The sequence below is a fragment of the Carassius auratus genome, unplaced genomic scaffold, assembly GCF_003368295.1.
Source record: "Carassius auratus strain Wakin unplaced genomic scaffold, ASM336829v1 scaf_tig00029889, whole genome shotgun sequence".
Taxonomy (NCBI): Eukaryota; Metazoa; Chordata; class Actinopteri; order Cypriniformes; family Cyprinidae; genus Carassius; species Carassius auratus.
Window position 1 is genome coordinate 32,659 of NW_020525807.1, and position 24,741 is coordinate 57,399.

General features: G+C 37.7%; 1 protein-coding gene across 3 annotated transcripts; it reads right to left on the reverse strand.

Annotated features, from left to right (window-relative positions):
- Nucleotides 1-2,776: 2,776 nt before the first annotated feature.
- Nucleotides 2,777-23,058, reverse strand: LOC113079932 (immunoglobulin superfamily member 10-like). Of its 3 annotated transcripts, none has more exons than XM_026252169.1 (6): nt 22,834-23,058; nt 17,550-17,897; nt 7,997-8,344; nt 7,202-7,477; nt 6,170-6,317; nt 2,777-4,389 (listed from the first exon to the last, which is right to left on the reverse strand). In XM_026252169.1, exons 1-5 carry the CDS (start codon nt 22,871-22,873, stop codon nt 6,193-6,195), a joined length of 1,137 nt encoding a protein of 378 aa, XP_026107954.1. In that variant the 5' UTR covers nt 22,874-23,058; the 3' UTR covers nt 2,777-4,389; nt 6,170-6,192. The 3 variants fall into 3 exon arrangements, with proteins under 3 accessions (XP_026107954.1, XP_026107953.1, XP_026107952.1); XM_026252168.1 differs by having other exon boundaries at nt 2,777-4,394; XM_026252167.1 differs by having other exon boundaries at nt 2,777-4,507.
- Nucleotides 23,059-24,741: the final 1,683 nt, after the last annotated feature.

Sequence of the window (24,741 nt, forward strand, 5' to 3'; positions counted from 1 at the left end):
GGAAAGTGCAGTTTGATGACAACATCGCATGTTGTTTACTTGATGTGCTTGTGCGCTGATAGCTAAGTTAACAACACAGAGATATTTGAAGCAGTTTTACTCACCGCATGTGGTTCCAACACACGATCGTGACCCTTTTCCGTTGGGACTGCATTATCCTTAAGAAATAAACGATGTGCAATCCGAAATGCAGGGAACAAACAAAAACACCTGCACAACTCCGTTGATGCTCTGTAAAAATAAACTCCATCCACTGGTCCCTTAATGCTGTTTCTCTTTTGGTAATCTGTGCAGGGTTGTCTTGCCCTGGCAACCAAAAACACACTTCTTTTGTGACTTTTCGCGACGCTCTCGCTCTGTGCTCAGCCTCTCAGTGCTCTGCTATACGGGAGCGCGCGCTCCACTTAGGACCCATATAAGGAAATTCCGCTCCATCTAACGTCACACAGAGCCATACTCGAAAAAAACTTTCCGAAACTTTTGGAACAAAAATACTCCTTCAAACGTACAACTTAATTTTTTAAACTTTGTCCATGTTTAGCATGGGAATCCAACTCTTTAACAGTGTAAAAAACTCAGTATGCATGAAATAGCATTTCACCCCCCCTTTAAATACACACAAATATTATTTGCAGTTCATGATATGTTATGCTTAGGCCGTGTACTAGCTATCTTGATGAACAACAGTTCAGTTCATCAAAGCTGTTGCCTATGCTGTTATCACTGCAGTCCCTTCCTTGTTTATTGCCAGTGAATAAGCACCTAGAGAACAGATAATTGTATTGTGTGGTTGCTGTGTCAACACCGATGGCTCAAGGAAAAATCTCTTAATCAGTCAACAGTTAACATTTCTAGAATACTCTAAGTATGACGCTTATTTGTCAAAGGTGTTAAAACAGAGTGCAACGGTTGGTATGTAGGCAGTGATGTTTGGCTTGGATTTGTAATGAATGGATGGAATGGAATTGCACAGTAATTACTCATACAGTTAAGAATCATGTTTATTGCAGTAGTTAAAAGTAAAAAAAAAAATGGAATGGAATGGACTCTCAAGGCTCCTGGCCTACAGCGGATTCATAAATGAACACTGAATGCTCCCAGACTGGAGCGGGCTCTTGAGTGAACTCTAAAGGGTCCCGGAATGGAGTGAATTTACGAGTGGACTTTGAGGGTTCCTGGACTGGAATGGGTTCTGAGGCAGGCTCCTGGGCCAACAAGGCAAGAATTTTAAGTGGGGCCAGCAAAGCAGAGAGCTTAGGTGGGGCTGGCAGGGCAAGGACCCGGGTTGGACCTGGCAAAGCAAGGAGCCTGGGTGGAGCAGGTATGGCCAGGATCATGGGCAAGACAAGAAGAGCGGGCTGCTCAGTAATCTCTGGGACCACCAGAGTCGGGTCCAGTATGACCAAATGCTTTTCAGTATTCGGTACCAATACCAGTGAAAACCCATGGTTCTCTGTACCAATTTCAGATTGCACAGATACTATTTAAACTGAACTGAGCTGGATGATGACATCACTGAATTCAATGGTGAAATGCCTTTTTGCATTATTGACAGACTATTTTTCTATTTAATGCTGTTCAGTTGCTTTGTTACTATCTTTATTGTTAAAAGTGATATATAAATAAAGGAGACTTGCCTTGACTGCTCTTACTACTCCAAAACTTGAAGGTATAAATTCACCCCAAAATTAAAACGATCATTTACTCTGCAGCCACGTGTCTTTTTTCTTCAAAAAGGAAAGCATTACATTTGGAATTAAATTATTGGCTAAGTTTTGCCTTCTTGTTATTATTAAATATTGTAGAAAATAAGAACATCGACTAGTTACATTTTATGGAAAAAAAGAATCTTATAACACTAGTGTTCTCTATTCTTTTTCTGTTCCATCTACATTTTATTTATTATTATAAATTACACCTTACTATGTGTACTGTGTTAACTGTGACTAACTGACTTGTTACAGCACTTACTATTGCTCTTTTGTTGGTTTTATTGCTGCTGTTGTCCTCATTTGTAAGTAGCTTCGTATAAAAGTGTCTGCTAAATGACAAAAGGTAGGGTAAATGTAAATGTAATTGACAGCGACTTCAACACGTTACCTGGTTATATACTGTATATATCTTCAAATATATGTAGGCTATTTGATTATCAGCAGATTTGTTTAGTCAAATCCCTGAGTTGTACATTATTCAATACAGACACCTCATTCAGTAAAGAATTGTGGAGAATCTGAGAGGTTTTTAAATGGACTAAGCTATTGGTGCATCTTTGCTTCACACACACATATTCAAAGGGTGAGTTCAGTTACCTCAGACTGAACTCACTCTCTGAATGTGTGTTTTTCCGCCCCTTTATTCAAAGCCCAGGTTCATCATTCATATGAACTCAACTGTGACAGTTCCGTTTTTCAGACAGAATGTTTTCTAAAACCTGAGGTGATCTGGCTGGGCCAACACAACCAGATCACCTCAGCTAATGCCTGGAGCTCTGCTACTAGACAGAAAGTGGGCTTTTGTTTTTTTTTACATAAAGAGCAGATGTAAGGCTGAGAAGCCAGTGGTCAATACACTAAAGAACCACCTCCGAAAACAGAACCTTCAGAGACTGGTCTTTCTCAGCTATTGTAAACCCCTTCTTTCACTATAAACTACATTCACAGAAGTATACACTATAGAATGGGGTGAGTGGTAATATTAAAACCTTTCAGAACAAATTACATCTCAGGGGTTTATGAATTAATTCCTATTCTGAAGAATTTGCTGCAGGCACAGTGGGTGCATGAGGTAATGTTTATTATCTTAAGAATAACAGTCCTTTGTATGTCACTGAGAAAAACATTCTTCACATCACCTCAGAAGAAAAGAATGAAAATAAAAATACATATATATTTTAACTGGTTTATTTAGCATTATGCCACACTACCAATAACCTGTGACATTATATACCAAAAATATGTAATGTCATAGGTTAACAAACAAAATAAAATGGGAGGTTTTTTTTGTTTACTTGACTTTTAACCAAGACAAAGACCATCTTAAAAATATGAAACTGAAGGACATAGTAATTTAACATTTGATGAATAAACAACTATGTAAAATTATTGCTACAATACGTTATATTAATGCATAAGCTAACAGAAGGATGCCGGGTTGTGATTTGTTCTAAATGTAGTGTGTAATTTTCACCAGCTTCAGGTTACTCTGAATGACATTTGAAGCAAGTCATGCATCTAGCTGTATTCATAAACCTTGTTAGTACAGATTTGTTTTGTTACCACCATCATTCAAGTTACGATGTGTCAGTGATTTGACTGCAGAGTAAAAAAAATACAAAAATAAAAGAAAACAAAAACATACAACACATTTTTCCTAGGTCACTTAGTTTTTACAGACTGGACTGAATAAACAATTGATATTTGTGAAATGCATCACTACCACTGTGTGAACGAATTTGAGATTGAATGAATTTCATACATGTCTCTGCAGGGTCTTCAATGTTTTCCCTCCTCAAGAAACATGCTTCAAGCTTGACATCAATATAGTGTTAAATCAATTCCAGTTTAATAATAAATATGGCCCATACAGTGAAAGTCAGGGGTATCCAGTGTTGTTTTGAATGGCATTAACTTTCATTGTGTGGACAAAACAGTTGAAAACTCGAAATATTTTGTGTTTCAGAGAAGACGGTACGTCATGCAGGTTTGAAATGACATTGAAATGACATGTAGATGCATACCTGATGACAGAATATCAGTTTTTTTAAGGTGAACTACCAGGATGTAAATGTGGTAATAATCTAATACCCTCATGAAATTCTATACCTGTTTGTCAGTTTTCCCTACAAATATTGTTTTCACTGAGCTGCATTGAAGAGAAAAATAAAGACCATAACCTTTTTACTTATAAATACAATTCATCGAAGCTGTCAATATGGCAGTCCCCTCCCTATATTTATTGCGAAACAAGAGAACAGAGAATTACGATAACACCTATTTCTAAAAAGGTTTACAGACAGAGTGCAATGCTTAAATTGTGTGAAATTATATTTGATCTGGATTTGTAATGTATGCATGCCTAAATTTCCCCACAGTCATATCACCCTGCAGCACAAGACTGGTTGCCCACTCAAGATAAGCAGAATTAAACCTGGTCAGTCTCTGGATGGGAGACCTCCTGGGAAAACCAAAAAAAAAATGTTGCTGCTGGAAGAGGTATTATTGAGGCCATTAGGGGATGCTCACCCATGGGTTCTAATGACCCAGTACCCAGATGATAGAAACATATTGTTGGCCCAGTTCCAGCCCACATCTGGCAGCTGTAGAATTATGATCTGGCCCACAGGTAGCATGGAATGAGGGCACTTGTGCAGACTGCTCCTGTTTGCCAAATCTGGGCTGAAAGCAAGCCACAGCAATTCCACGTCAGCCAAGATCAAAGAAATAAATCACATTGAGCCACAAAAACTGAGTCCTCTCAGCATGTCTAAGCTTGTTAACAAGCAAAATCACTGAAGGAAAGAAGAGAATAGGGAAAAAAGAGATGAACAGACACACAACAACTGACTGCAGCCACTGCCTTAGATGAAAATCTCTCAGTATCACAGCAGAGGAAGGTTAAACAAATCCACAAACAGCATTACAAGCTTCACTTATTACTAACCAGACTGACTTTATTTCTGTTAGAGTTCTACAGAAGTTGCTGAGAATTAACAGGGGTTTAAATCTAATGTTTGTTAAATTCAAGTCACCATAATGGTGATTGGTGTTTCCATTAGTTGGGCTCTTAAGTCTTATATTCAATATTTTATTTTTATTTTTTGGCTGTTGTGATAGTGTGTTAGACACATTTGCAGTACATGATAGTTTGCTGTTGATGGTTTCACAATTATTGTGTAGTGGCCTGATTTACTGAAGTCAATACTAGCTTCTCTAATCGTGTTGCATTCAAACAATTTTATTTGTTTTTACAATTATTAAAAGCAAAAATAGGCCTCTAACACTAGCATGCTCTATTATTTTTCTATTCTATCCGTTTTCTTTTTATTTACTATATAATAAAACTTGCTATGTGTACTACATTAAGCTAACGGAGACTTGTTGTAGCACTTGCATATCATTTTTTTTTTTTTTTTTGATTTTGATTGTCCTCCTTTGTAAGTTGCTTTGCATAAAAGCGTCTGCAAAATGACCAAATGTACTGTATATGTAATGATTGTAAAGCACTTTGGGTGTTCAGCAATACACAATAAAGCGCTTTAAATGCATCATTCATTCATGCATTTACCTGATTGTCTCCATAGTTCTATCACTGCTTAAGATATTTATTACAAACTTAAACATACGCAAATGTTCAGTGTATTACTTATGTCAAGGTATGTACAAGATATAATTTTATCTTGTAAAGTACAGGATTATGTTTTGTAATATTTAAAATCTGAAATATTTCACTGACAATTAAAAGTGTGAGGATAAAAAAACCATAGTGGTACTGTTAGATAGTCGTGGCCTAATGGTTAGAGAGTCGGACTCGCAATCCAAGGGTTGTGAGTTCGAGTCTTGGGCTTGCAGGGATTGTAGGTGAGGGGAGTGCATGTACAGTGCTCTCTCCACCCTCAATACCACGACTGAGGTGCCCTTGAGCAAGGCACCGAACCTCCAACTGCTCCCTGGGTGCTGCAGCATAAATGGCTGCCCACTGCTCTGGGTATTCACGGTGTGTGTGTGTTCGCTGCTGTGTGTGTGTGCACTTTGGATGGGTTAAAAGCAGAGAATGAATTCGGAGTATGGGTCACCATACTTGGCTGTATGTCATGTCACTTTTACTTTATATTTAAAATAAATTCCATATAAAATATTATTATATTTTTTAAAACAATGTTATAAAACTGCGCAACTGTCAGTTAATAAATAAGCTGCAAAAAATGTAGAAATTACTGGGTGCACACACCCATATGACTCCTACTTTAACGGTCTCTGACATTCGTTGATGTGTAAATTATTTTAAAAATCCATTCATGCGTAAAATAAGTATATTTTGCAATTATTTTCAGTTAACGCAAGAAGAGTTTGATGAACTTATGCTCTATTTGCATTTTATGAATGCCAGTAATGTTTAGCACAAAAAGTCAAAACATGCACGCATGCAGATCTTTTGGGAACAGCTACATCACCATTCATTAATTCTCACGGTTCATCACAGGGTAGATCTCCGCTTGTTCTGCTTCTGCACTGCTAACCATATGATGCCAATAACCAGAAGAATGCAAACCATTGAGAGGACAGCAAGTACTATGACCATATGGTCTGTGGTGTCCTCATCTGAAACAGAAAAAGATTATTTGGTTTAATGTGTGTCAAATCAATAGTTAAATACAGGTACATATCTAAATCCACAGCATGTAAAAAAGCTACAGCGCTTGCACAAAATCATTAAAACTTATTATTACAGAAATGTCTTGAGCTTTCAAACTCTGTATACTATATACAAGATATATTTTATGTTTATCTCAAATATATTTTTGAATAAACGGAAAGCTTAATTATTAACTACTCATTAAACAAAGCTTAACTATTAACATCACTGATCCTGTTGACATACTGGTGGGGCTAGTTTGAATTTTTTTCGCCTCAAACTCCCACATCCTTTGTTGTGTATAAATGTATGACAGTGTCTTCACTATAATTCAGACAAAACCATCTAAAATTACAGTCAACAGTTGCTAGTAATTACATTCTGGTTTAAAAAAGGGTGTGGCAAAACTAACTAACAATATAATGAACAGTCTCAGTTTCAGTGTGCTGTAGGGAAGATGAAACTGCACCATAAAATAACACCCTAAACGTGTGTTACCAACACCCATGCCTCATTAATACTTAAATACTTAGATGAATATAATTTGCCTTTTAGAGTGTACAAATATGTGCTTCCACCTGTGTTACTCACATCAGCGTTTCATAACAGGAAAAAAATCTATCAACTGAATCATTGTCTTATCTTTCAAGAATTATTTGCAGTTGGACAGGTCTAAAATCTCGCCTAAAGCAGACAAAGGAGTTCTTTGTTACTTTTTTTTTTTTAAATTATGGCAACAAATCACTTGCAACAAGTCATACATGCCTTAAATGCATATAGGATTGAATGACATGCCTCTAACTGCCAGTTTCTCACACACTGTTTGCACACAGTAAATAAAGGTATTTACCATAGCTGAGAACCACTGGTCTCTGCAGGTTCTGGTTCAGGAGGGGATTTTTAAGTGTAAATGAGATATTAATCACTGGCTTCTGGGCCTCACAGATGGTCTTTATGAAATAAAGTCCATCTTCTGTCTGTCCGTGGATCTCCAGGTTATAGCTGAGGTTCTGGTCATGTTCCCCCAGCCAGATCACCTCAGGTTTGGGAAAACCTTCTGTCTCAAACTGCACTTTCAAAGCAGAGGAGTTTACGTGGATGCTTAACCTGGGCTCAGAGTAAAGAGCTGAGAAAGACAAACATAATTAGATGTGCTGTGTTAAAATGTACATCTTAAATTAAAAATATATCTATGTAATGGGCATTTTAATTGATCAATAAAGTAGGCCTAAAGTCTAAATGTTTTTTTTTTTACGGTAAAGCATAACTAGAACACTTTATGTTCACAGGAAATCAAAATTTAAAATGTCTTTGAAATGAAGAGGTTTTTCATGACTGTGAGAAAGCTGAAATATGATACATAGACATCAAAATCACACATTTTGGGAATTTGTCAGAATACTTAATGCTAAAATAAAAATAAACTTACAGATAAAATGAAAAAGGAAGATGAATGACTTTTTGTTTACTATTACCTTTATCGGTGTCAAAATGCACTGTGTGTTTCTGATTCAACAAAAAGTACTGACTTGAACTAGCTACTGTTTCACACGTTTATTTTTTGTGACTGAAAATTAAGCTGGGAGCTCCTGGAAAGTGGAAAGTTTGTACAACATATTCTCTCCAGTGTTCATCATATGCTTACCTCCATAGGTCACTTCCATCAAGGCTCTTCCTGTTCCCTTTGTGTTGCTCACTGTGCACAGGTACCAACCTGCATCTTTTGGTCTAACTGCTGCAATCCTTAGAGAGCCATTTCCTTTATGAAGCTCTGAAACATACAATGAGGTCCGAGTTTGGTATTCTGGACTCTGTCTGTCCAATTGGTCCTGTTGATAATAGTAACTGTGGACAACCCGTGCATCTTCCTGTCTTTGCCAGGTAATAACCAAGTTGGAGAGGTCAGGATCAGGTGTGAACTCACAGCCCAGTACAGCTGAACGACCTCGGATTGCTACCAGATGTTTATTAGGGATAGTCACCTCAAATGAGGCTGGAAAGAGACAGTGAGGACAATTTAGAGTTACCTGAAGAAACACCCCTGGACACATTTTTAATGTATCATATAATAAGAAATTATATTTTCCTTCATAATTTATGAAAACATAAACATTGGAGAGCAATGGTACAGCATAAATGTTCATAGTCTTAAGATTTTCTATGGTAAATATCCTGAGCTGTGATGTAAAAAAAAAAGAAAAAGAAAAAGCTTAATCTGAAGCTTGCAAGAGTCCTAAAGATAACTGGCTGCAGTAGGACATTAATCAAGGGATGGAACCCATTTAATAAAACACAGTATATAGAAATTCAGTCAATATTTGAGATATAGTGCATTCTTTCTTTAGATTCTTTATCTACCCTGTAATTTTTAGGGCAGGGATTGAACACATACGAGTAAGCCAAACCCAGTAGTTATATAGTTTTTTTTTAAAAAGGATCAACCATCTTTTTATTTCCAATTAAGCTCTGCCAAAATATTTTACTCCATCAGACCCAAGAGAGGAAAGACATAATTTAATCAATGAAACATTTTAAGATTCAGTTCATTTCAGTTCACTTTTACCTCCCAAGACTAACAGTTTAAAAACAATCCCTTAGTTAAAGAAACTTTTACCATCCCTTCATCATTATGCCAGACCCAGACATTAAATATTTAACTAAAAATGTGAATAAAAAAGTTAGAGTAGATACCCTTGATTTCCAAGGTATGCATTGCCTATAAGTATGACACATTGAAACAGTTTTATATTATAATGCCTTCCGATTTCTTTTCATTAAATGTAAGTCTTACCCACAAGAACATCCACGACGCACAAAAGGAGCCAAAGCATTGTCGCTCAGAGTTCAGACACATGGTTTAAATAACGAAGCAGTTCAGTGCAGAGTTGTTCATCACATGCCAGTTAGAAATAAAACGTAGTCTATTCATAATCCTATCTAATCTTATTCTTTACGATTTACGTGATCTGTAATAAAGCCATGGTCAGAAGCTAAAGTAACGTGACACGTACAGTATCTGTGTACTCCGCAAGTGAACAAGAACTGTAGGCTACTCGTGTCTTGTGCGTCCCGCTTCCATTCCTTTCAAGTTAAGTAAGGCCACACCTACAAGATACGCTGCCCCACCTAGATCTTTTGAAGAGATTGCTTTAGAATTGTCAGTCACTATTTACAAGGGCAAGTATTAACAGGAAATTAGTCTTGAGCTTAAGTCTTAAGCATAATTAAGTTTAAAAACATTTTTATGCGAATGATGAAGAGACCGACAATTATAAGCCAAATTAGAGACTTCAGACTCTATTTCAGACCCAATTCAGAAATTAAATACATCTCTAAAACACAGTAAAGCAAACTTGCACATTCACATTGATTAACATGCATTCATTTATAGTAGATACTTTTGTTCAAGTCTATACACACATATTAATTGAGATATAATTTTTGAAGAATTAATGAAGTATTAATTTATATAGTAGTTTATAAATTTTTTTATTTATTTGTTTTTTTTCTGCATGCGATGGTTACTTTTGTAGCAAACGTTTACAGTGTGATCGGAGCGCTTCGGACCATCCATCTCGCCACCCGTAACTTAAAATACGGAATCGTCCCGTATTTGAAAATAAAATAGCGCGTTCAATTTTGAATCAATAAGGGAAAGGGTTTGTCCCGTATTTTCGGAGTTGTCCTCAATGCAGCATCCAATGCAAATCATCCCACCGGCATTCTGTGAAGACTCGTCCTATTCTGCCCCTGATGGGGTAATACTCGCTGCCATCGTTGGATTGATTGGTTTGTTTTAGGTTCAGGACCAAATCAGAATCAGAGGAGGGCGGGTCTTTTGGCAGAGAGCCGATTTGAAAGACTGGCGGAGGCTGCTCAAGATACCCTTTCGCGTCCAACGCTGAAACAAAAGCGGATGCAAAAGTACCGACGAGAGTGGATGGAGTCAATTTAACGCCGTATATATTCGCAAAAACTTTGTTTTCGTTTTGCAAACGAAAATAAAGTTTTCAAAGTTTTCAAACATTGCGTTCTGGGACTTGGCAGCGATGTTGATAGCCTCGCGAATGTAAACATACAGCAAGTTGAACAAGAAGAAGCAAAGTTGGGAGAAAGAAAAAAGATGTTAAAATCGCGAAAAGGTTGTGGGATTTATAGGGATACGCTAAATAGGGATGCCAGAGACCGGTATGTGGACAACATCGGCACTATTAACGGTTTGGATCCATATGAAATTCCCAACAAATAGTTGAGTACCGACGACCAGGGCCGGCGCTCCGCACACGCACATCACGCACTGCGCGTAGGGCACCAAGTGCTTGGGGGGGCACCAAAAAATCTGGGTCATGAAAAAAATCATCACAATAGGCTACTAGTATAAATAACAAATAAAATATTTCTAAAAGCATGTTAATATACAAAAGCAATAAAAAAGTAATATAGGCCTAGACCAAATTAGTCGAGAAAAAGGTGAATCTCTGTGCCAGTCTCCCTCTGGTGCCCCCCCTTCCCCACCTCCCAGTGGTCTGTTCGATTATGGCGCAATCAATGTCAAATTTGGCAGACACCGACCTCAGACATGGCCTCGAAAAGGCACCAAGAGTCGGGGGCGGAAAAAAGAAAAAAGAAGAGACAGCGGGATGATGCTCGCGCGTCGCTTGCAGGTAAGACAATGTTTTAAATAAAAATGTTAGTTTTAAAAGAACGGGGTTAGGTAACAACGTTATTTTTTCAGTAACGCGGTAATCTAACTAATTACTTTTCCCGTCGTTACAACGCTGTTCACGTTACTGAACGTTAAATGCGCTGCGTTACTATGCATTGATTTAATAAACTATGCAATCCGAACACACCCCTGGCTCACACAGCGAGTGAGCAGGTGGGTTAATGACGAGATAAGCGGTTGTGATTGGGTAAGGCAGAGTCATGTGTTTCATGGTAGCCAATCAGAGCCAGTGTTTTTACACACATGCCGGTACCCGCGGCTGCGCCAGCGGCGCCAAACAGACACACACACACACACACACACACACACACACACACACGCAACAGCTACACAGAGATTCGCAGCAGAGATAGCGAGTCAGGAGCAATCCGATGAAAAGTTGGCATTTTCAAGGTGAAGATATAAGCACTACTTCAAATTCATTGTGGTCAAAGGCAAGAACGTGCATGTAATGTGTACATGCAATGTGTGACATGCATCAACAAAGCTAGTGGCCAAAAACACCCTTTCTTACAAAGATAATACTTGAAGTGCAGGATAAAACTCTTGCTGTCTGTTGACGTTCAATAAATATTGAAAGTTATGTACCTGTCTGTCTGTTCTACTCATTTCAACGGACTTGTGAAAACTGCCAAAAAAAAAAAAAAAGGACAAATTCTCTGACATGTAGCAACTTTTTTTTTTTTTTTTTTTTTTTTTACAGTAACGCAAATAGTTACTTTCCCTGGTAACGAGTTACTTTTATTATAGAGTAATTCAGTTACTAACTCAAGTTACTTTTTGGAACAAGTAGTAACTATAACTAATTACTTTTTTAAAGTAACGTTCCCAACACTGCTGATAGCTGATTTTGCAGCTAGGAAATGTAGGCGTGTGCCTCTGTAGGGCCTCTGACAACTGATGGTAGTGAAAATGTTTAATATAATTCTATATAGAATAGCAGAATGGTGCTTAGGGCCCCCAAATGGCTAGCGCCGGCCCTGCACATGGACTTTTAACTGTGTTTCAAAAGTGTAGTTAGTAGCTGTCAACCCTCCCGTTTTTTTCGGGGTTCTCACGTATTTGAGCTCTTTTCCAGCTGTCTTCCCATTTTAGTATTTTCCTGTAAAATATCCCGTTAGCCCCTCCATCAGACCTGTCAAGTCTCTGTGCTGTTATCCTGTTGCTACTCCTTGCCATTCCAGCGAAAAGATGTTTTCAAAGCATCGTTTTTCTTACTTGAAAGCAACCTTAGCGTGATGTTGGGCTTTTTAAGATTTGACGCCAATCTGTAAGCAGTCATGTCAGACCTAGTTTAACAAATCGCTTAACGTTAGTTAATGCAGCAGTCTTGTAGTACGAATTTTTTTATGTCAGCAGAGGGAGAGCAACAGAAAGATGAATGTTGAAATCTCCCATATTTTGGATGAGTAGCCCGGGAAATTTCCCTTATTTTCAATGTTGACTTAAGCTATAGAAATGAATATTCAGATGTTATGGTCTCTGTGGTCCCGCCTCCAAGCAGGAAAGCGGTGGAAAGTTAATCCATTCTCATTTTATTTTCCCCATGGCGATTATATGTTGCGCTGTTACACACCACAATACAGCAACGGTTTACCATGGTTGAAATTGATTTTTAATTAATCAAATTAAGACACACGGATGAGAGGGGGTACGTCTAAACACTGCGCAGTAGTCCGAGTAGCAGTAAAAGAGGCCATCAACACGGCGGCCATGCCAAGTAATATTTTCCATGGTCATATCTATTAATTTATTTGCAACCCTGCTTTTATTTTGCGTGTCAGTCTAGTTTGAGCTTGCAATACCATTTTTCCTTTGCGCTTGACTTTTCTGCACGTGTCTCTTTGTGGCACTGTTTTGACGTGGGGGCGGAGTCAAGGGACGGGGGGCATGTACAACATGCCTCCCTGGAAGTGACATAATCAGCCTGAGCCACATCTCACCGATCCAGGCATAGACAGTAAAAGAAATGGACACATTAAAATGTGTATTGTTTCATTTGGGTAACTGCAAGTGTTTGTTTAAAATCTCTTAACTTGAGGGAGGACGCCAGCGCACAGAAGCGTTCTTTGTTTACATTAGTTCAGAGGAAAACAAAGCCCTGAAGAGTTTTTTAAATAATAGCCTACAAAAGCCCGACATGCCAATAAAGCTTTGATTATGCTATGTGACAGGAATTTATACTGGAAGTGCATTTTAGAGGATGAATTTAACAGTAACTATATAAATATCCTAACCCTATAATAATAAATAGTAGAATTATAAATGAATAATTCGCTAGTTTCATTTGTAAATGAAAACACTCATTTATCACAGAATGTTAATTAGGTAAACAATACATGAATTGAAAGGGGAAAATAAGCATAACAATAAATATAAAAATATAGCCCTATTTAATATAATATTATTATCAATTATATATGGTTATATGGTTAGCCTATATGAATGAATTAATATATGAATGATGCATTTATATAGTGCTTTATTGTGTATTGTTGTCCACCCAAAGTGCTGTAGAAATCATGTGGGGGTCTCTCCTCAACCACCAGCAGTTTGGAGCATCCACTTGGATATATTATATATACCGTATTTTCCGGACTATTAAGTCACACTTTTTTTCATAGTTTGGCTGGTCCTGCGACTTATAGTCAGGTGCGACTTATTTATCAAAAATTAATTTGACATGAACCAAGAGAAAAAATTACCGTCTACAGCCGCGAGAGGGCACTCTATGCTGCTCAGTGCTCCTGTAGTCTACACTGAAGACATAGAGCGCCCTCTCGTGGCTGTAGACGGTAATGTTTTCTCTTGGTTCTTTTTATAGTCCCGTGCGACTTATGTTTTTTAACTCGTCATGACATATATTTGGACAGATACGACTTATACTTAGGTGCGACTTATAGTCAGAAAAATACGGTAATGATAAAAATAATAATAACCTTATATGAACATATATTACATAAAAAGAGATAATCAACGGACTGTGGGATGGTTAAAAAAATATTTTATGAATGTCTGATAATCTCAGGTTGCTCTCTTCACCCTGGTTTGTTTATTCATTAATCTCGTGGCCATGACATTATCACGTTTCCAAGAATGAATAGGCTTATATAAAATTAATATTTTTATCTTACAATGACAGTCATTTATTAATTTATGTCAGTAGTTATGTAAATGAAAAACGAATTTGCGATCGATATGAAACTTGAGTCTAGGCCTCTTTAATGATGTAAGTTATAGTTTATGAAGTGAATTGCATTATTTTATATTAAAACTAGCAGTAACTCTGAACTAATGTGAGCAAATAACGCTTCTGTGCGCTGGCGTCCTCCCACAAGTTAAGAGATTTTAAACAAACACTTGCAGTTAAGCAAATGAAACAATACACATTTTAATGCTATAAAATTGTGCACATCGAGAGAAATAAACAGCAGATGTTCATGGTAACAACTTCTTTAACTTAAGCCAATGCTGCTAGACATATACATTTGTTAATAAAATAAATCAAATGAAAACATGAATGTTTTAATGCTACTGAATAAAAAGAAACGATCCAGTCGAAAGTCTGCTCATCAACAGAGAAAAATGAAGTATATTAGAAGCACGGCACTTCCTGGAGGTCGGGCGTACTGCACAGACTCAAACTGACCTTGATGACGTAGATGTCACGTGAGCAACCTGTAAGTCTTCTAATCGCTGTGCCAAGAGAATTCTGAATCACCCACCGAATCTTCCAGAGAAGGCGAGCGTGAACAGGGGCAAATTTTGGTAAGTATTTTGATTATTTATCTCCCTTGACTATATGCCTCCAAGTCCCCCCGATAGCCTCATAGACAGTAAAAGATTGCCTGTGAGCTTCTCCTCCTGTCCATACTGTAATTTCTCCACTGTGCGACGGAGAGTCACTGGTCACTCTTTTACAAAACTTTATTTTTTTTTTGCGTATATATACGGCGTTAAATTGACTCCATAGGGAGGAATCAAATACTTGGCTGGAATGTGTCAGCGGAAATGAGTATCAAGCCAATTGCACAATTTGTCGGTGAGTGTTTTCTGTTGCGCACGGTGGCTTGTCAGATGTGCGACAGCATGTCTCTGGAGAACAAAATTCCCGCAACACTAGAGATCAAAACACTGTCTCACAGTTCTCCATATCGCAATCATCTCCTGAGGCAGATAGTGTAATGACCGTTTTTTAATCACCTTAATAATTTTCCGATTGATTACATTAGATTTCATAGGCTGCCTATTTGAAATAATGTTAAAAATGTTAATGAATCATGTTATGGTATGATTTATTGGTAACACTTTACAATAAGGTTCATTTATAAGTAATACATTTGTTAAAGTATTTATTAATCTTTTTTAATGTTAGTTAATAGAAATAAATCTGTAAATTGTTTATTTATGTTAGTTCACAGTGCATTAACTAATATTAACAAGATTTTAATAAGGTACTATTAAATGTGGAAATTAACATGAACAAAGATGAAAAATTGCTGTATAAGTGCAGTTCATTATTAGTTAATGTTAAATAATGTAGTTAACTAATGAACCCTATGTTACTGATTTGTTTATTATGGTTAAGGTGTACAGTCAGACAAAGCATTATTTTAATAAGAGATAAGAGAGATTTATTTAATAATAAAAATATAGTGCCTATGTGAAGCAAATAAATAACTAATTTAAATTGCATTCTTCAATAGGCTATTGAAAGTTCGCTGGAACCTGACTCGACTCTGGATAGTTTGCTGGAACCTGACTCGACCCTGGAGAGTTCGCTGGAACCTGACTCGACCCTGGAGAGTTCACTGGAACCTGACTCGACCCTGGAGAGTTCACTGGAACCTGACTCGACCCTGGAGAGTTCACTGGAACCTGACTCGACTCTGAAGAGTTCACTGGAACCTGACTCGACTCTGAAGAGTTCACTGGAACCTGACTCGACTCAGGAAGGTCAACAGGAACTAGCCCTGACTCTGGAGGGTCAACGGTAACTAACCCTGACTCTGGAAGGTCGACGGTGACTAACCCTGACTCTGGAGGGTCCACGAACACCTGACTCGACTCTGGAGGGTCAACCAGAAACTGACTCAACTCTGGAAAGTCAACGGGCACCTGACTTGACTCGGGAAGGTCAACAGGAATCTGACTTGATTCAGGAGGATCAACAGGAACTAGTCCTGATTCCTGGACATCAGCGGCCCGCTCGGGAACGTCCTCAGGGACGGAGTTAAAATAGTCCTTAAGGGCCACATCATTGTAGACCATGCCCTCTGCCAGGGACCAAAACACCAGTGCCATGGCACCCACTTCATTGCCCTCTTGGTGGAAATAGGTCAACTTTAAATATTTATTCCTCCGCTCCACCATGCTGGTTGGGGAGGAGACACGAAAAGACATACCGCCGGATCTTGGCGATGGAGTCCTTCTGTGACTATGTGTGTTTAGGGAAAACACAAGGAGAGGGTAAGATCCAATAGCAAGGATAAGTTTAATTAACGAAAAGGGTAAGTACAAAATAAACAGTCCAGGAAGACAAACAAAACAAACAAAAGAGGGAACCGGATGAAACGGAATGGAACTCGGAGGAACGAGAAGGTAAGGGGAAGCCTCGGGAAACAAGAACATAGTACACAGACGGTAAGGACTCCATACAAACAACAGAGAAGGACAGCTTTATATAAGGAGACTAATGACAAAGGATTGTCAGCACCTGTGCGATTTAATTGGAGTGCAATTACTGTGAAAACAGGACCAGACTAAAGGAATTAAAGTGCCTATGGTGAAGTGCCTAAGGAGAAGTGAGCTCACTAGGGAACACCCAGGAAAACAGAGACTGACAGCGTGACAGTGTCCCCCCAGACGTCCCTTATTTTTCTGTATTGAAGGTGGCAACCCTACATCCATCACAAAAGGGAAAGCTAGGGTTTCCAAGCTATTGAACTTTTGTGTTTTCTAAAATAAATTATTGCTTTATTTATTAACATGACGATGTTGTGTTAACGACATGTTATTTGTGTATTTACTTTAATTTTTTACAATTAGGACAACAGCGTCCCCTAAATAAATGAAAAACCTTACAACGGCTATAGGACCGAGGACAAGGAGGCTGTTGCCGAATGCAGGCATAACTGAAAGACTTTTTACATGCTCTTTGGATCAGACAGGTGAAGCCTGCACTTAGTTATCTTGGTTATCTTACAGATGTTCAAATTACTAAATTTTATCTAAATATATATTTAACCAGCGGGCATTTGCACCGATCAGGGGTGTGTTTCCCAAAAGCATAGTTGCTAACCTGTAAGGTTGTTTGGTTGGCAATGGGAAATTGTATTGCAACCAACAAAGTTGCTAACTTAATTAGCAACTATGGTTTTGGGAAATGCTCCCCAGTGTGGTTATTCAACAGATTTTGTGAGTGACAGTCGGTCCATGACTATCACAAATTGTTCGTCTCCAGTGTGCATACCTTCATAGGTCACTTCCATCAAGTCTTTTCCTGTTCCCTTTGTGTTGCTCACTATGCACATGTATTGGCCTGCATCTTTTGGTCTAACTGCTGCAATCCTTAGAGAGCCATTTCCTTTATGAAGCTCTGAAACATACAATGAGGTCCGAGTGTGGTATTCTGGACTCTGTCTGTCCAATTGGTCCTGTTGATAATAGTAACTGTGGACAACCTGTGCATCTTCCAGTCGTTGCCAGGTAACAACGAGACTGGAGAGGTCAGGATCCGGTGTGAACTCACAGCCCAGTACAGCTGGACGACCTTGAATTGCCAGCAGATGTTTATTAGGGATAGTCACCTCAAACGAGGCTGGAAAGAGACAGTGAGAACGATTTGAGTTGCTTGAAGAAACACCCCTGGGCAATCCAAAAATGTTCACTCCTAAGGTGTCATCATATCATAAGAAATGTTTTTTTTTTCATACTGTACTTTGGTACCATTAAAAAACCAACATTGGACATTAGTGGTACCACAAAAATCTGCACAATCACAAGCCCTTCAGTACCAAACAATCCTGTGCTAATGTTAAAGAAAGAACTAAAATAAAACACTTTTAAGAGCCCAAAAAGTAACTGTTCACTGGTTACACATCTATAATATTATGAAATAGTATTTCATCTTTAAATATTGCTTGAAAAAATATTTAAGAATTCTATGTCATAATAATTTTGAATAATGGCATCTCTCAGCAGTGTTGTTTCAACAATGATTTACCAACCACTGGCATGAATTTGAGGTGCTTTCTTGATAATGTTGTATAAAATCCTAATTTAATTTTATAGTATGACTGTAAGTTGTAAAGGAAAAAAGCTGAATTAAAGTTTAAGAGACCTTCTAAAGTTAAATATTTGCCACTGTATAACACCAAGGTTGTATCGAATCAGAAGTGTTTATTTATAATTCTTTGTGGTTTCTTTCCATTAAATCTTCAGATTAATCCTTAATTAAAAAAATTATATTATTATGTTAAAACTATGAAAACAAAAAGAAAACGTGAAATATCACAATATTCATTGAATAAATCTGATTTCTGACTTTTTTACATTTCTTTAATTATGTTTAAAATAAAAAATATCCAACGGTTGTAGTGTATTTTGCATTTTCACTGTTTGAGTTAGTGTTTCCTGCTTGATTTCCAGGGCATTCAAGTATGGCACAATGCAAGTGTTGTACAGGTGCATCTCAATAAATGAGAATGTCATGGAAAAGTTCATTTATTTCAGTAATTCAGCTCAAATTGTGAAACTCATATATTAAATTCAATGCACACAGACTGAAGTTTAAGTCACTGGTTCTTTTAATTGTGATGATTTTGGTTCATATAACAAAAACCCACCAATTCACGATCTCAACAAATTAGAATATGGTGACATGCCATCAGCTAATTAACTCAAACACCTGCAAAGGTTTCCTGAGCCTTCAAAATGGTCTCTCAGTTTGGTTCACTAGGCTACACAATCATGTGGAAGTCTGCTGATCTGACTGTTGTCCAGAAGACAATCATTGATACTCTTTACAAGGAGGGTAAGCCATGAACATTCAGAAGAAGAAATGGACTGTTGCCCAGTGGTTCAAAGTCCTATTTTCAGAGGAGAGCAATTATTGTATTTTATTTATGAAATCAAAACTTAGATTTAGGGTTGAGATTCTCATGGCTCAAGTTGCTTGAAGCCCAGTGTTAAGTTTTCACAGTCTGTGATGATTTGGGGTGCAATGTCATCTGCTGGTGTTGGTGACCAAAGTCACTGCACAAGTTTACCAAGAAATTTTGGAGCACTTCATGCTTCCTTCTGCTGACCAGCTTTTTGAAGATGCTGATTTCATTTTCCAGCAGGATTTGGCACCTGTCAACACTGTCAAAAGCACCAAAAGTTGGTTAAATGACCATGGTGTTGGTGTGCTTGAATGACTAGCAAACTCACCAGACCTGAACCCCAGAGAGAATCCGAGAGAAGCAGAGAGATTCGCCCTCGCGCATTATATTTATGTACTTTCGCGCTACAATAATGTGCTCTCGACATTTGACAGGGAAATAATGCCATAAAATAACGCCATATTTTGGAAACAGGAGATGAGCCCCTGGTCCAATGCACCACCTGTCTTGAGAAACCCATTTTTAAAGACTTAACGTTGCTTTTAGTCATTATTTTATTTGGGTAACACACATATTCTGAATGCCTTCGGCAGAATTCAAATGAGCCATTTTAATCTAGATTAATTTAGATGAATTCCAAGATTACTGTGAGATTAATTTAGATTAGTGCCCTTGAAGAGTTTGCTAGATGGTGCGACGACAGTCTCCTTGACTTAAATGTGTCAAAGACAAAAGAATTGATATTAGATTTTAGGGTTAGGGTTTAAGGTTAGTGAGGAACCAAAACTGAGTGTAATACACAATGAGGGTGTTCAAGTGGTTCAAACATACAAGTATTTGGGCACAGTATTTGACTCACAATTTAATTTCAGAGAGAACGCTGATAGCATTATTAAGCGAGCAAACCAAGGAATATGCCTACTAAGGAAGCTGAACTCCTTTGGGGTTTGTAAAAGAATTGTATGTACATTCTATCAGACATTTCATTGAGAGTCTATTAACTATTTCTTTCTTGGGTTGGTTTAATGGTTTAGCTGTTAAAAACAAAAAGAGTTTGAGCGACATTGTTAAAGTATGCTCAAAAATTTCTGGTACCCAATTAAATGACCTCTGTTCTCTCTGGAAAAAAAAGAGTGGTCACAAAAGCAGATAGAATACTGTGCCAACCAGATAATTTGCTCAGGTATGGATTTGTGCTCATGCAGTCAGGTCAGCGGTATTATGTGCCAATACGGAAAACGAATCGTTATGTAAACTCATTCCTTTATGGAGCCAGAAGAGTCTCAATAAAGATAAATGCACACACTACATTCACATATGCACACACAGGATTCATAGATGCACACACATGATTCATAAATACACACACAAGATGCACAAATGCGCACAAAATTCAGAAATGGACACAAAAATCAGAAATACACACACAATTCAGAAATGCAAACAACATTTACAAATGCACTCAAGATCCACAAATGCACAGGACAATATTCACAAATGCACAGGACAAGATTCAGAAATGTATTTCTGATGCACACACACATATATCTTGATTCACAAACTGCTTGCGGTCTGTGAACTTCACTGCATTTGTGTGTGAATTTTGAGACTCCCCTGACTTGGCTCCACACACAAATGCTTTTTTTTAAACAGGGAATGATCAGCAACCAATCAGATATCTCCCTTCTTTTAGCCAATCACAAGAATGCAACCCATGTGGGGGGATTGTTTACTTATAAGCCAACCACATGAACGTGTTCACACAGCAATTGTATTAAATTGTATGAAAATACAGATGTTTAGATTACAATTCAGGTTTATTTTTTATTATTTTTTACTAAATATAAATTTAAAAATGTCTCAATACATATAGCCCAGTGACTGCAGAAAAAAAGTTAACCATGGATTCATAAATTTGCAATAGGCAATTATTTCATTTCATTGAAATATTTTAATGAAAGTAAAAAAAAATAAAAAATGTTTAAACCTTTTTGAATATTTAAATATATCTAAATATTCTTTTGGATGCAATATAGAAGTCACTTTAAATATAATATTCAGTCCCTACATGAAGAGAGAGTCAGTGGTCCGCTGCGAGAGGAAAGTGGCTCTCTGGCTGCGAAAAGTGGGTCTCCGGCTGTCGTTCGCTTAGGAAAGTGAGTTGATCGCTGCGTGAGGAAAGTGAATCGTTTGCTCAACTTCGCTGCTTGAGGAAAGTGAATCGTTCGCTCAACTTCGCTGCTTGAGGAAAGTGAATCGTTCGCTGAGGAAAGTGAGTCGCTCGCTGGGTGAGGAAAGTGAGTCGTTCGCTGCGTGACTCGTGAGGAAAGTGAATCGTTCGCTGAGGAAAGTGAGTCGCTCGCTGGGTGAGGAAAGTGAGTCGTTCGCTGCGTGACTCGTGAGGAAAGTGAGTCGCTCGCTGGGTGAGGAAAGTGAGTCGTTCGCTGCGTGACTCGTGAAGAAAGTGAGTCGCTCGCTGGGTGAGGAAAGTGAGTCGTTCGCTGCGTGACTCGTGAGGAAAGTGAGTCGTTCGCTGCGCAAAGTGGGTCGCTGGCTGCGCAAAGTGAGTCGCCGGCTGTGTGAGGTAAGTGAGTCGTTCGCTGAGGAAAGTGAGTAGTTCGCTGCGTGAGGAAAGTGAGTCGTTTGCTGATTGGCTTATAAGTAAACAATCCCCCACGTGGGGTGCATTCTTGTGATTGGCTAAAACAAGGGAGATATCTGATTGGTTGCAGATCATTCCCTGTTTAAAAAAAGGCATTTGTGTGTCGAGCTGAGTCAAGGGAGTCTCAAAATTCACATACAAATGCAGTGAAGTTCACAGACCGCAAGCAGTTTGTAAATCAAGATATATGTGTGTGTGCATCAGAAATACATTTCTGAATCTTGTCCTGTGCATTTGTGAATCTTGAGTGCATTTGTAAATGTTGTTTGCATTTCTAAATTGTGTGTGTATTTCTGAATTTTGTGTGCATTTCTGAATTTTGTATGCATTTGTGAATCGTCTGTGCTTTTTAAATTTTGTGTGTGCATTTGTGAATTTTGTGTGCATTTGTGTATCCTGTGTGTGTATTTATGAATTATGTGTGTGCATGTATGAATCCTATGTGTGCATATGTGACTGTAGTGTGTGCATTTATCTTTATTGAGACTCTTCTGGCTCCATATTCCTTCCCTCTGCTACAAGATTCTTGAATGAGAACTCATAACTAGGATTCCTTTGCTTTATTCTGTCACTGGCAGGAGAATTTGTGTGTTGTGCTGTATGTGCGTTAGGGTGCGATCGTTTGTATACACTTTTTAACTGTATAACCCTTATATTATTGTGTGCTAATAATTCTAATTTAACCCTTATTGGATGGGTTGGCTGTAGAACTGAATTGCCCCTTTGGGGATTAATAAAGATATCTGAATCAGATTTTAAAAAATGAATCTTTGCCCACCACACATATATATATATATAAATTAAAGGGAAAAAATAAAGCCTTAAACTTCTTCAGTCAACGCTTCATTGCATTTATTCAGTTCACGAGTTTCACAATTTGAGTTGAATTACTGAAATAAATGATTTTTTTCCACGACATTCTAATTTATTGAGATGCACCTGTATATTATAACGCCATTCAATGTCTTTTCATTAAATGTAAGTCTTACCCACAAGAACATCCACGATGCACAAAAGGAGCCAAAGCATTGTCGCTTGGAGTTCAGACACATGGTTTAAATAACGAAGCAGTTCAGTGCAGCGTTGACCATCACATGCCAGTCAGAAATAAAATGTATACATTAATCTTGAACTATCTTATTCTTCATGAATTACGTGATTTGAAAAAAAAAAGCCATGCTCAGAAGTGGCTTCTGTGTGCTCCGTAAGTAAACACAGACTGTACTTGACTGTTTATTTGTACCCGTACCGCTTCATTCCTTTCAAGTTAGAACAACTCACTTCAAGAAACGTTGCCCCACCTGATCAAAAGTACAAAGAGCTCCATAAGTAGATGAATGCTTTAGAGTCGTCACTATGTACAACGGCGAGCTTAAACGGAAATTCTGATAAGAATGAAATCTTAAGCTTTTGTAGAAATAAAATGTTATGCAAATAATGATAGCTGCTTGACTGACAATTATTGCTCAGAGACTTCAGACTCCAACAATTCAGAATGTAGAATAAAGACATCTGTAAAACACAATCAAGGAAATCTGTCTTTTGCACTGATTGACATGTAGGCAATTCATTTTGTAGACAATTTTGTGAAATTACAAATAACGTTAAAAGTAATAAAATCGTACATATGCTATACATTTCACTCCGCAAGTGGACAAAGACCCACTTTTATATCTTAGTACACTATATATATATTTTAGTGATGTGACAGTTCATCGTCTAAAGATCTCTATGTCAATGCAAACACACAAGCAATTCAATTCATAAAAGACAACGATTCAGCTATGTCTATTACAACCATAGACAGTAAAATAAGATTACAACTGTTTGACATCGCGAGTGTCAGTGGCGCGTAAGAAGCACGTTTTGTCGATGACCATGTCAATGAATCATTCAGGCAGCTGCTGATCCAGAAAGAGCAACACAAAAAGTATTTTCAACCACACATCATTATTTCTGTGTTACAGACATTTAATTAACATAAGTATTGGGATAAAAGTTTATAGTTTGGGTATAAACACTTATTTTAGTAGCGTTAAAAACGAAAGTATCTTAACACTGTAGCTGCATGTATTGCAACGCTAATACTCTTCCTCCAGGAGGTGGCGACAACTGCTCGTTTTAAAAAAGTATTTGTCATTGAATCATTTGTTCAGGAGATTCCAATAGTGAAACAAGTCTTTAATGAATTGAGATACTTACTCCTTCATTTTTTTTTCTTCAAATTAATATGTTTTTTAAAAGACTTAAGCAATGAACAACAAAAAGCACAAGTTGATTTCAAAATGCTCCTAGATTTTTAGCATTTTGTGTTTTTCAGCTGAATAACTATTTTCCCATGTAACTATGTCATCATTGAGGATTAAAAAAGTAGATTAAAAATCTTGTCTCGTCCCCATGAACCCAGTCTCGTGTCTCTTCTTGTGGGATAAGTGTCTTGTCACACCCTATATATAATTATAAGTCTATACACAAACAATTGCAATTAAAATTATTCAGCACCCTTGACCTGCAATACATTTTGCTGCAGATACATAATTTTATGAAAACAATTGAACACTTTCAGAGAAAGTTGATCAATACACATCTGAGTAATTATAAGAATATAAAGTTTGGCTCTAAACGTTCATGTTCAAAATTATTCAACTCCCAAAAGTCAAAATCCTTGACTTCTGCATCTCTTTACTGCAATCTTGGCCCATTCCTCACCTGAAAAGCTTTCAGATCACTGATAATCTTTGACTTTCACATTGCCACTGTTGTCTTCAAATTCAACATCATGTTTTCAATGAGAACTAAATTTGGAGACTTAACAGACCATTCAAGATGATTCTGTGACCGATCCCTGAACCAAGCAGAAGTAGATTTGGATGTGTACTTTGAGATGACTGTCTAGC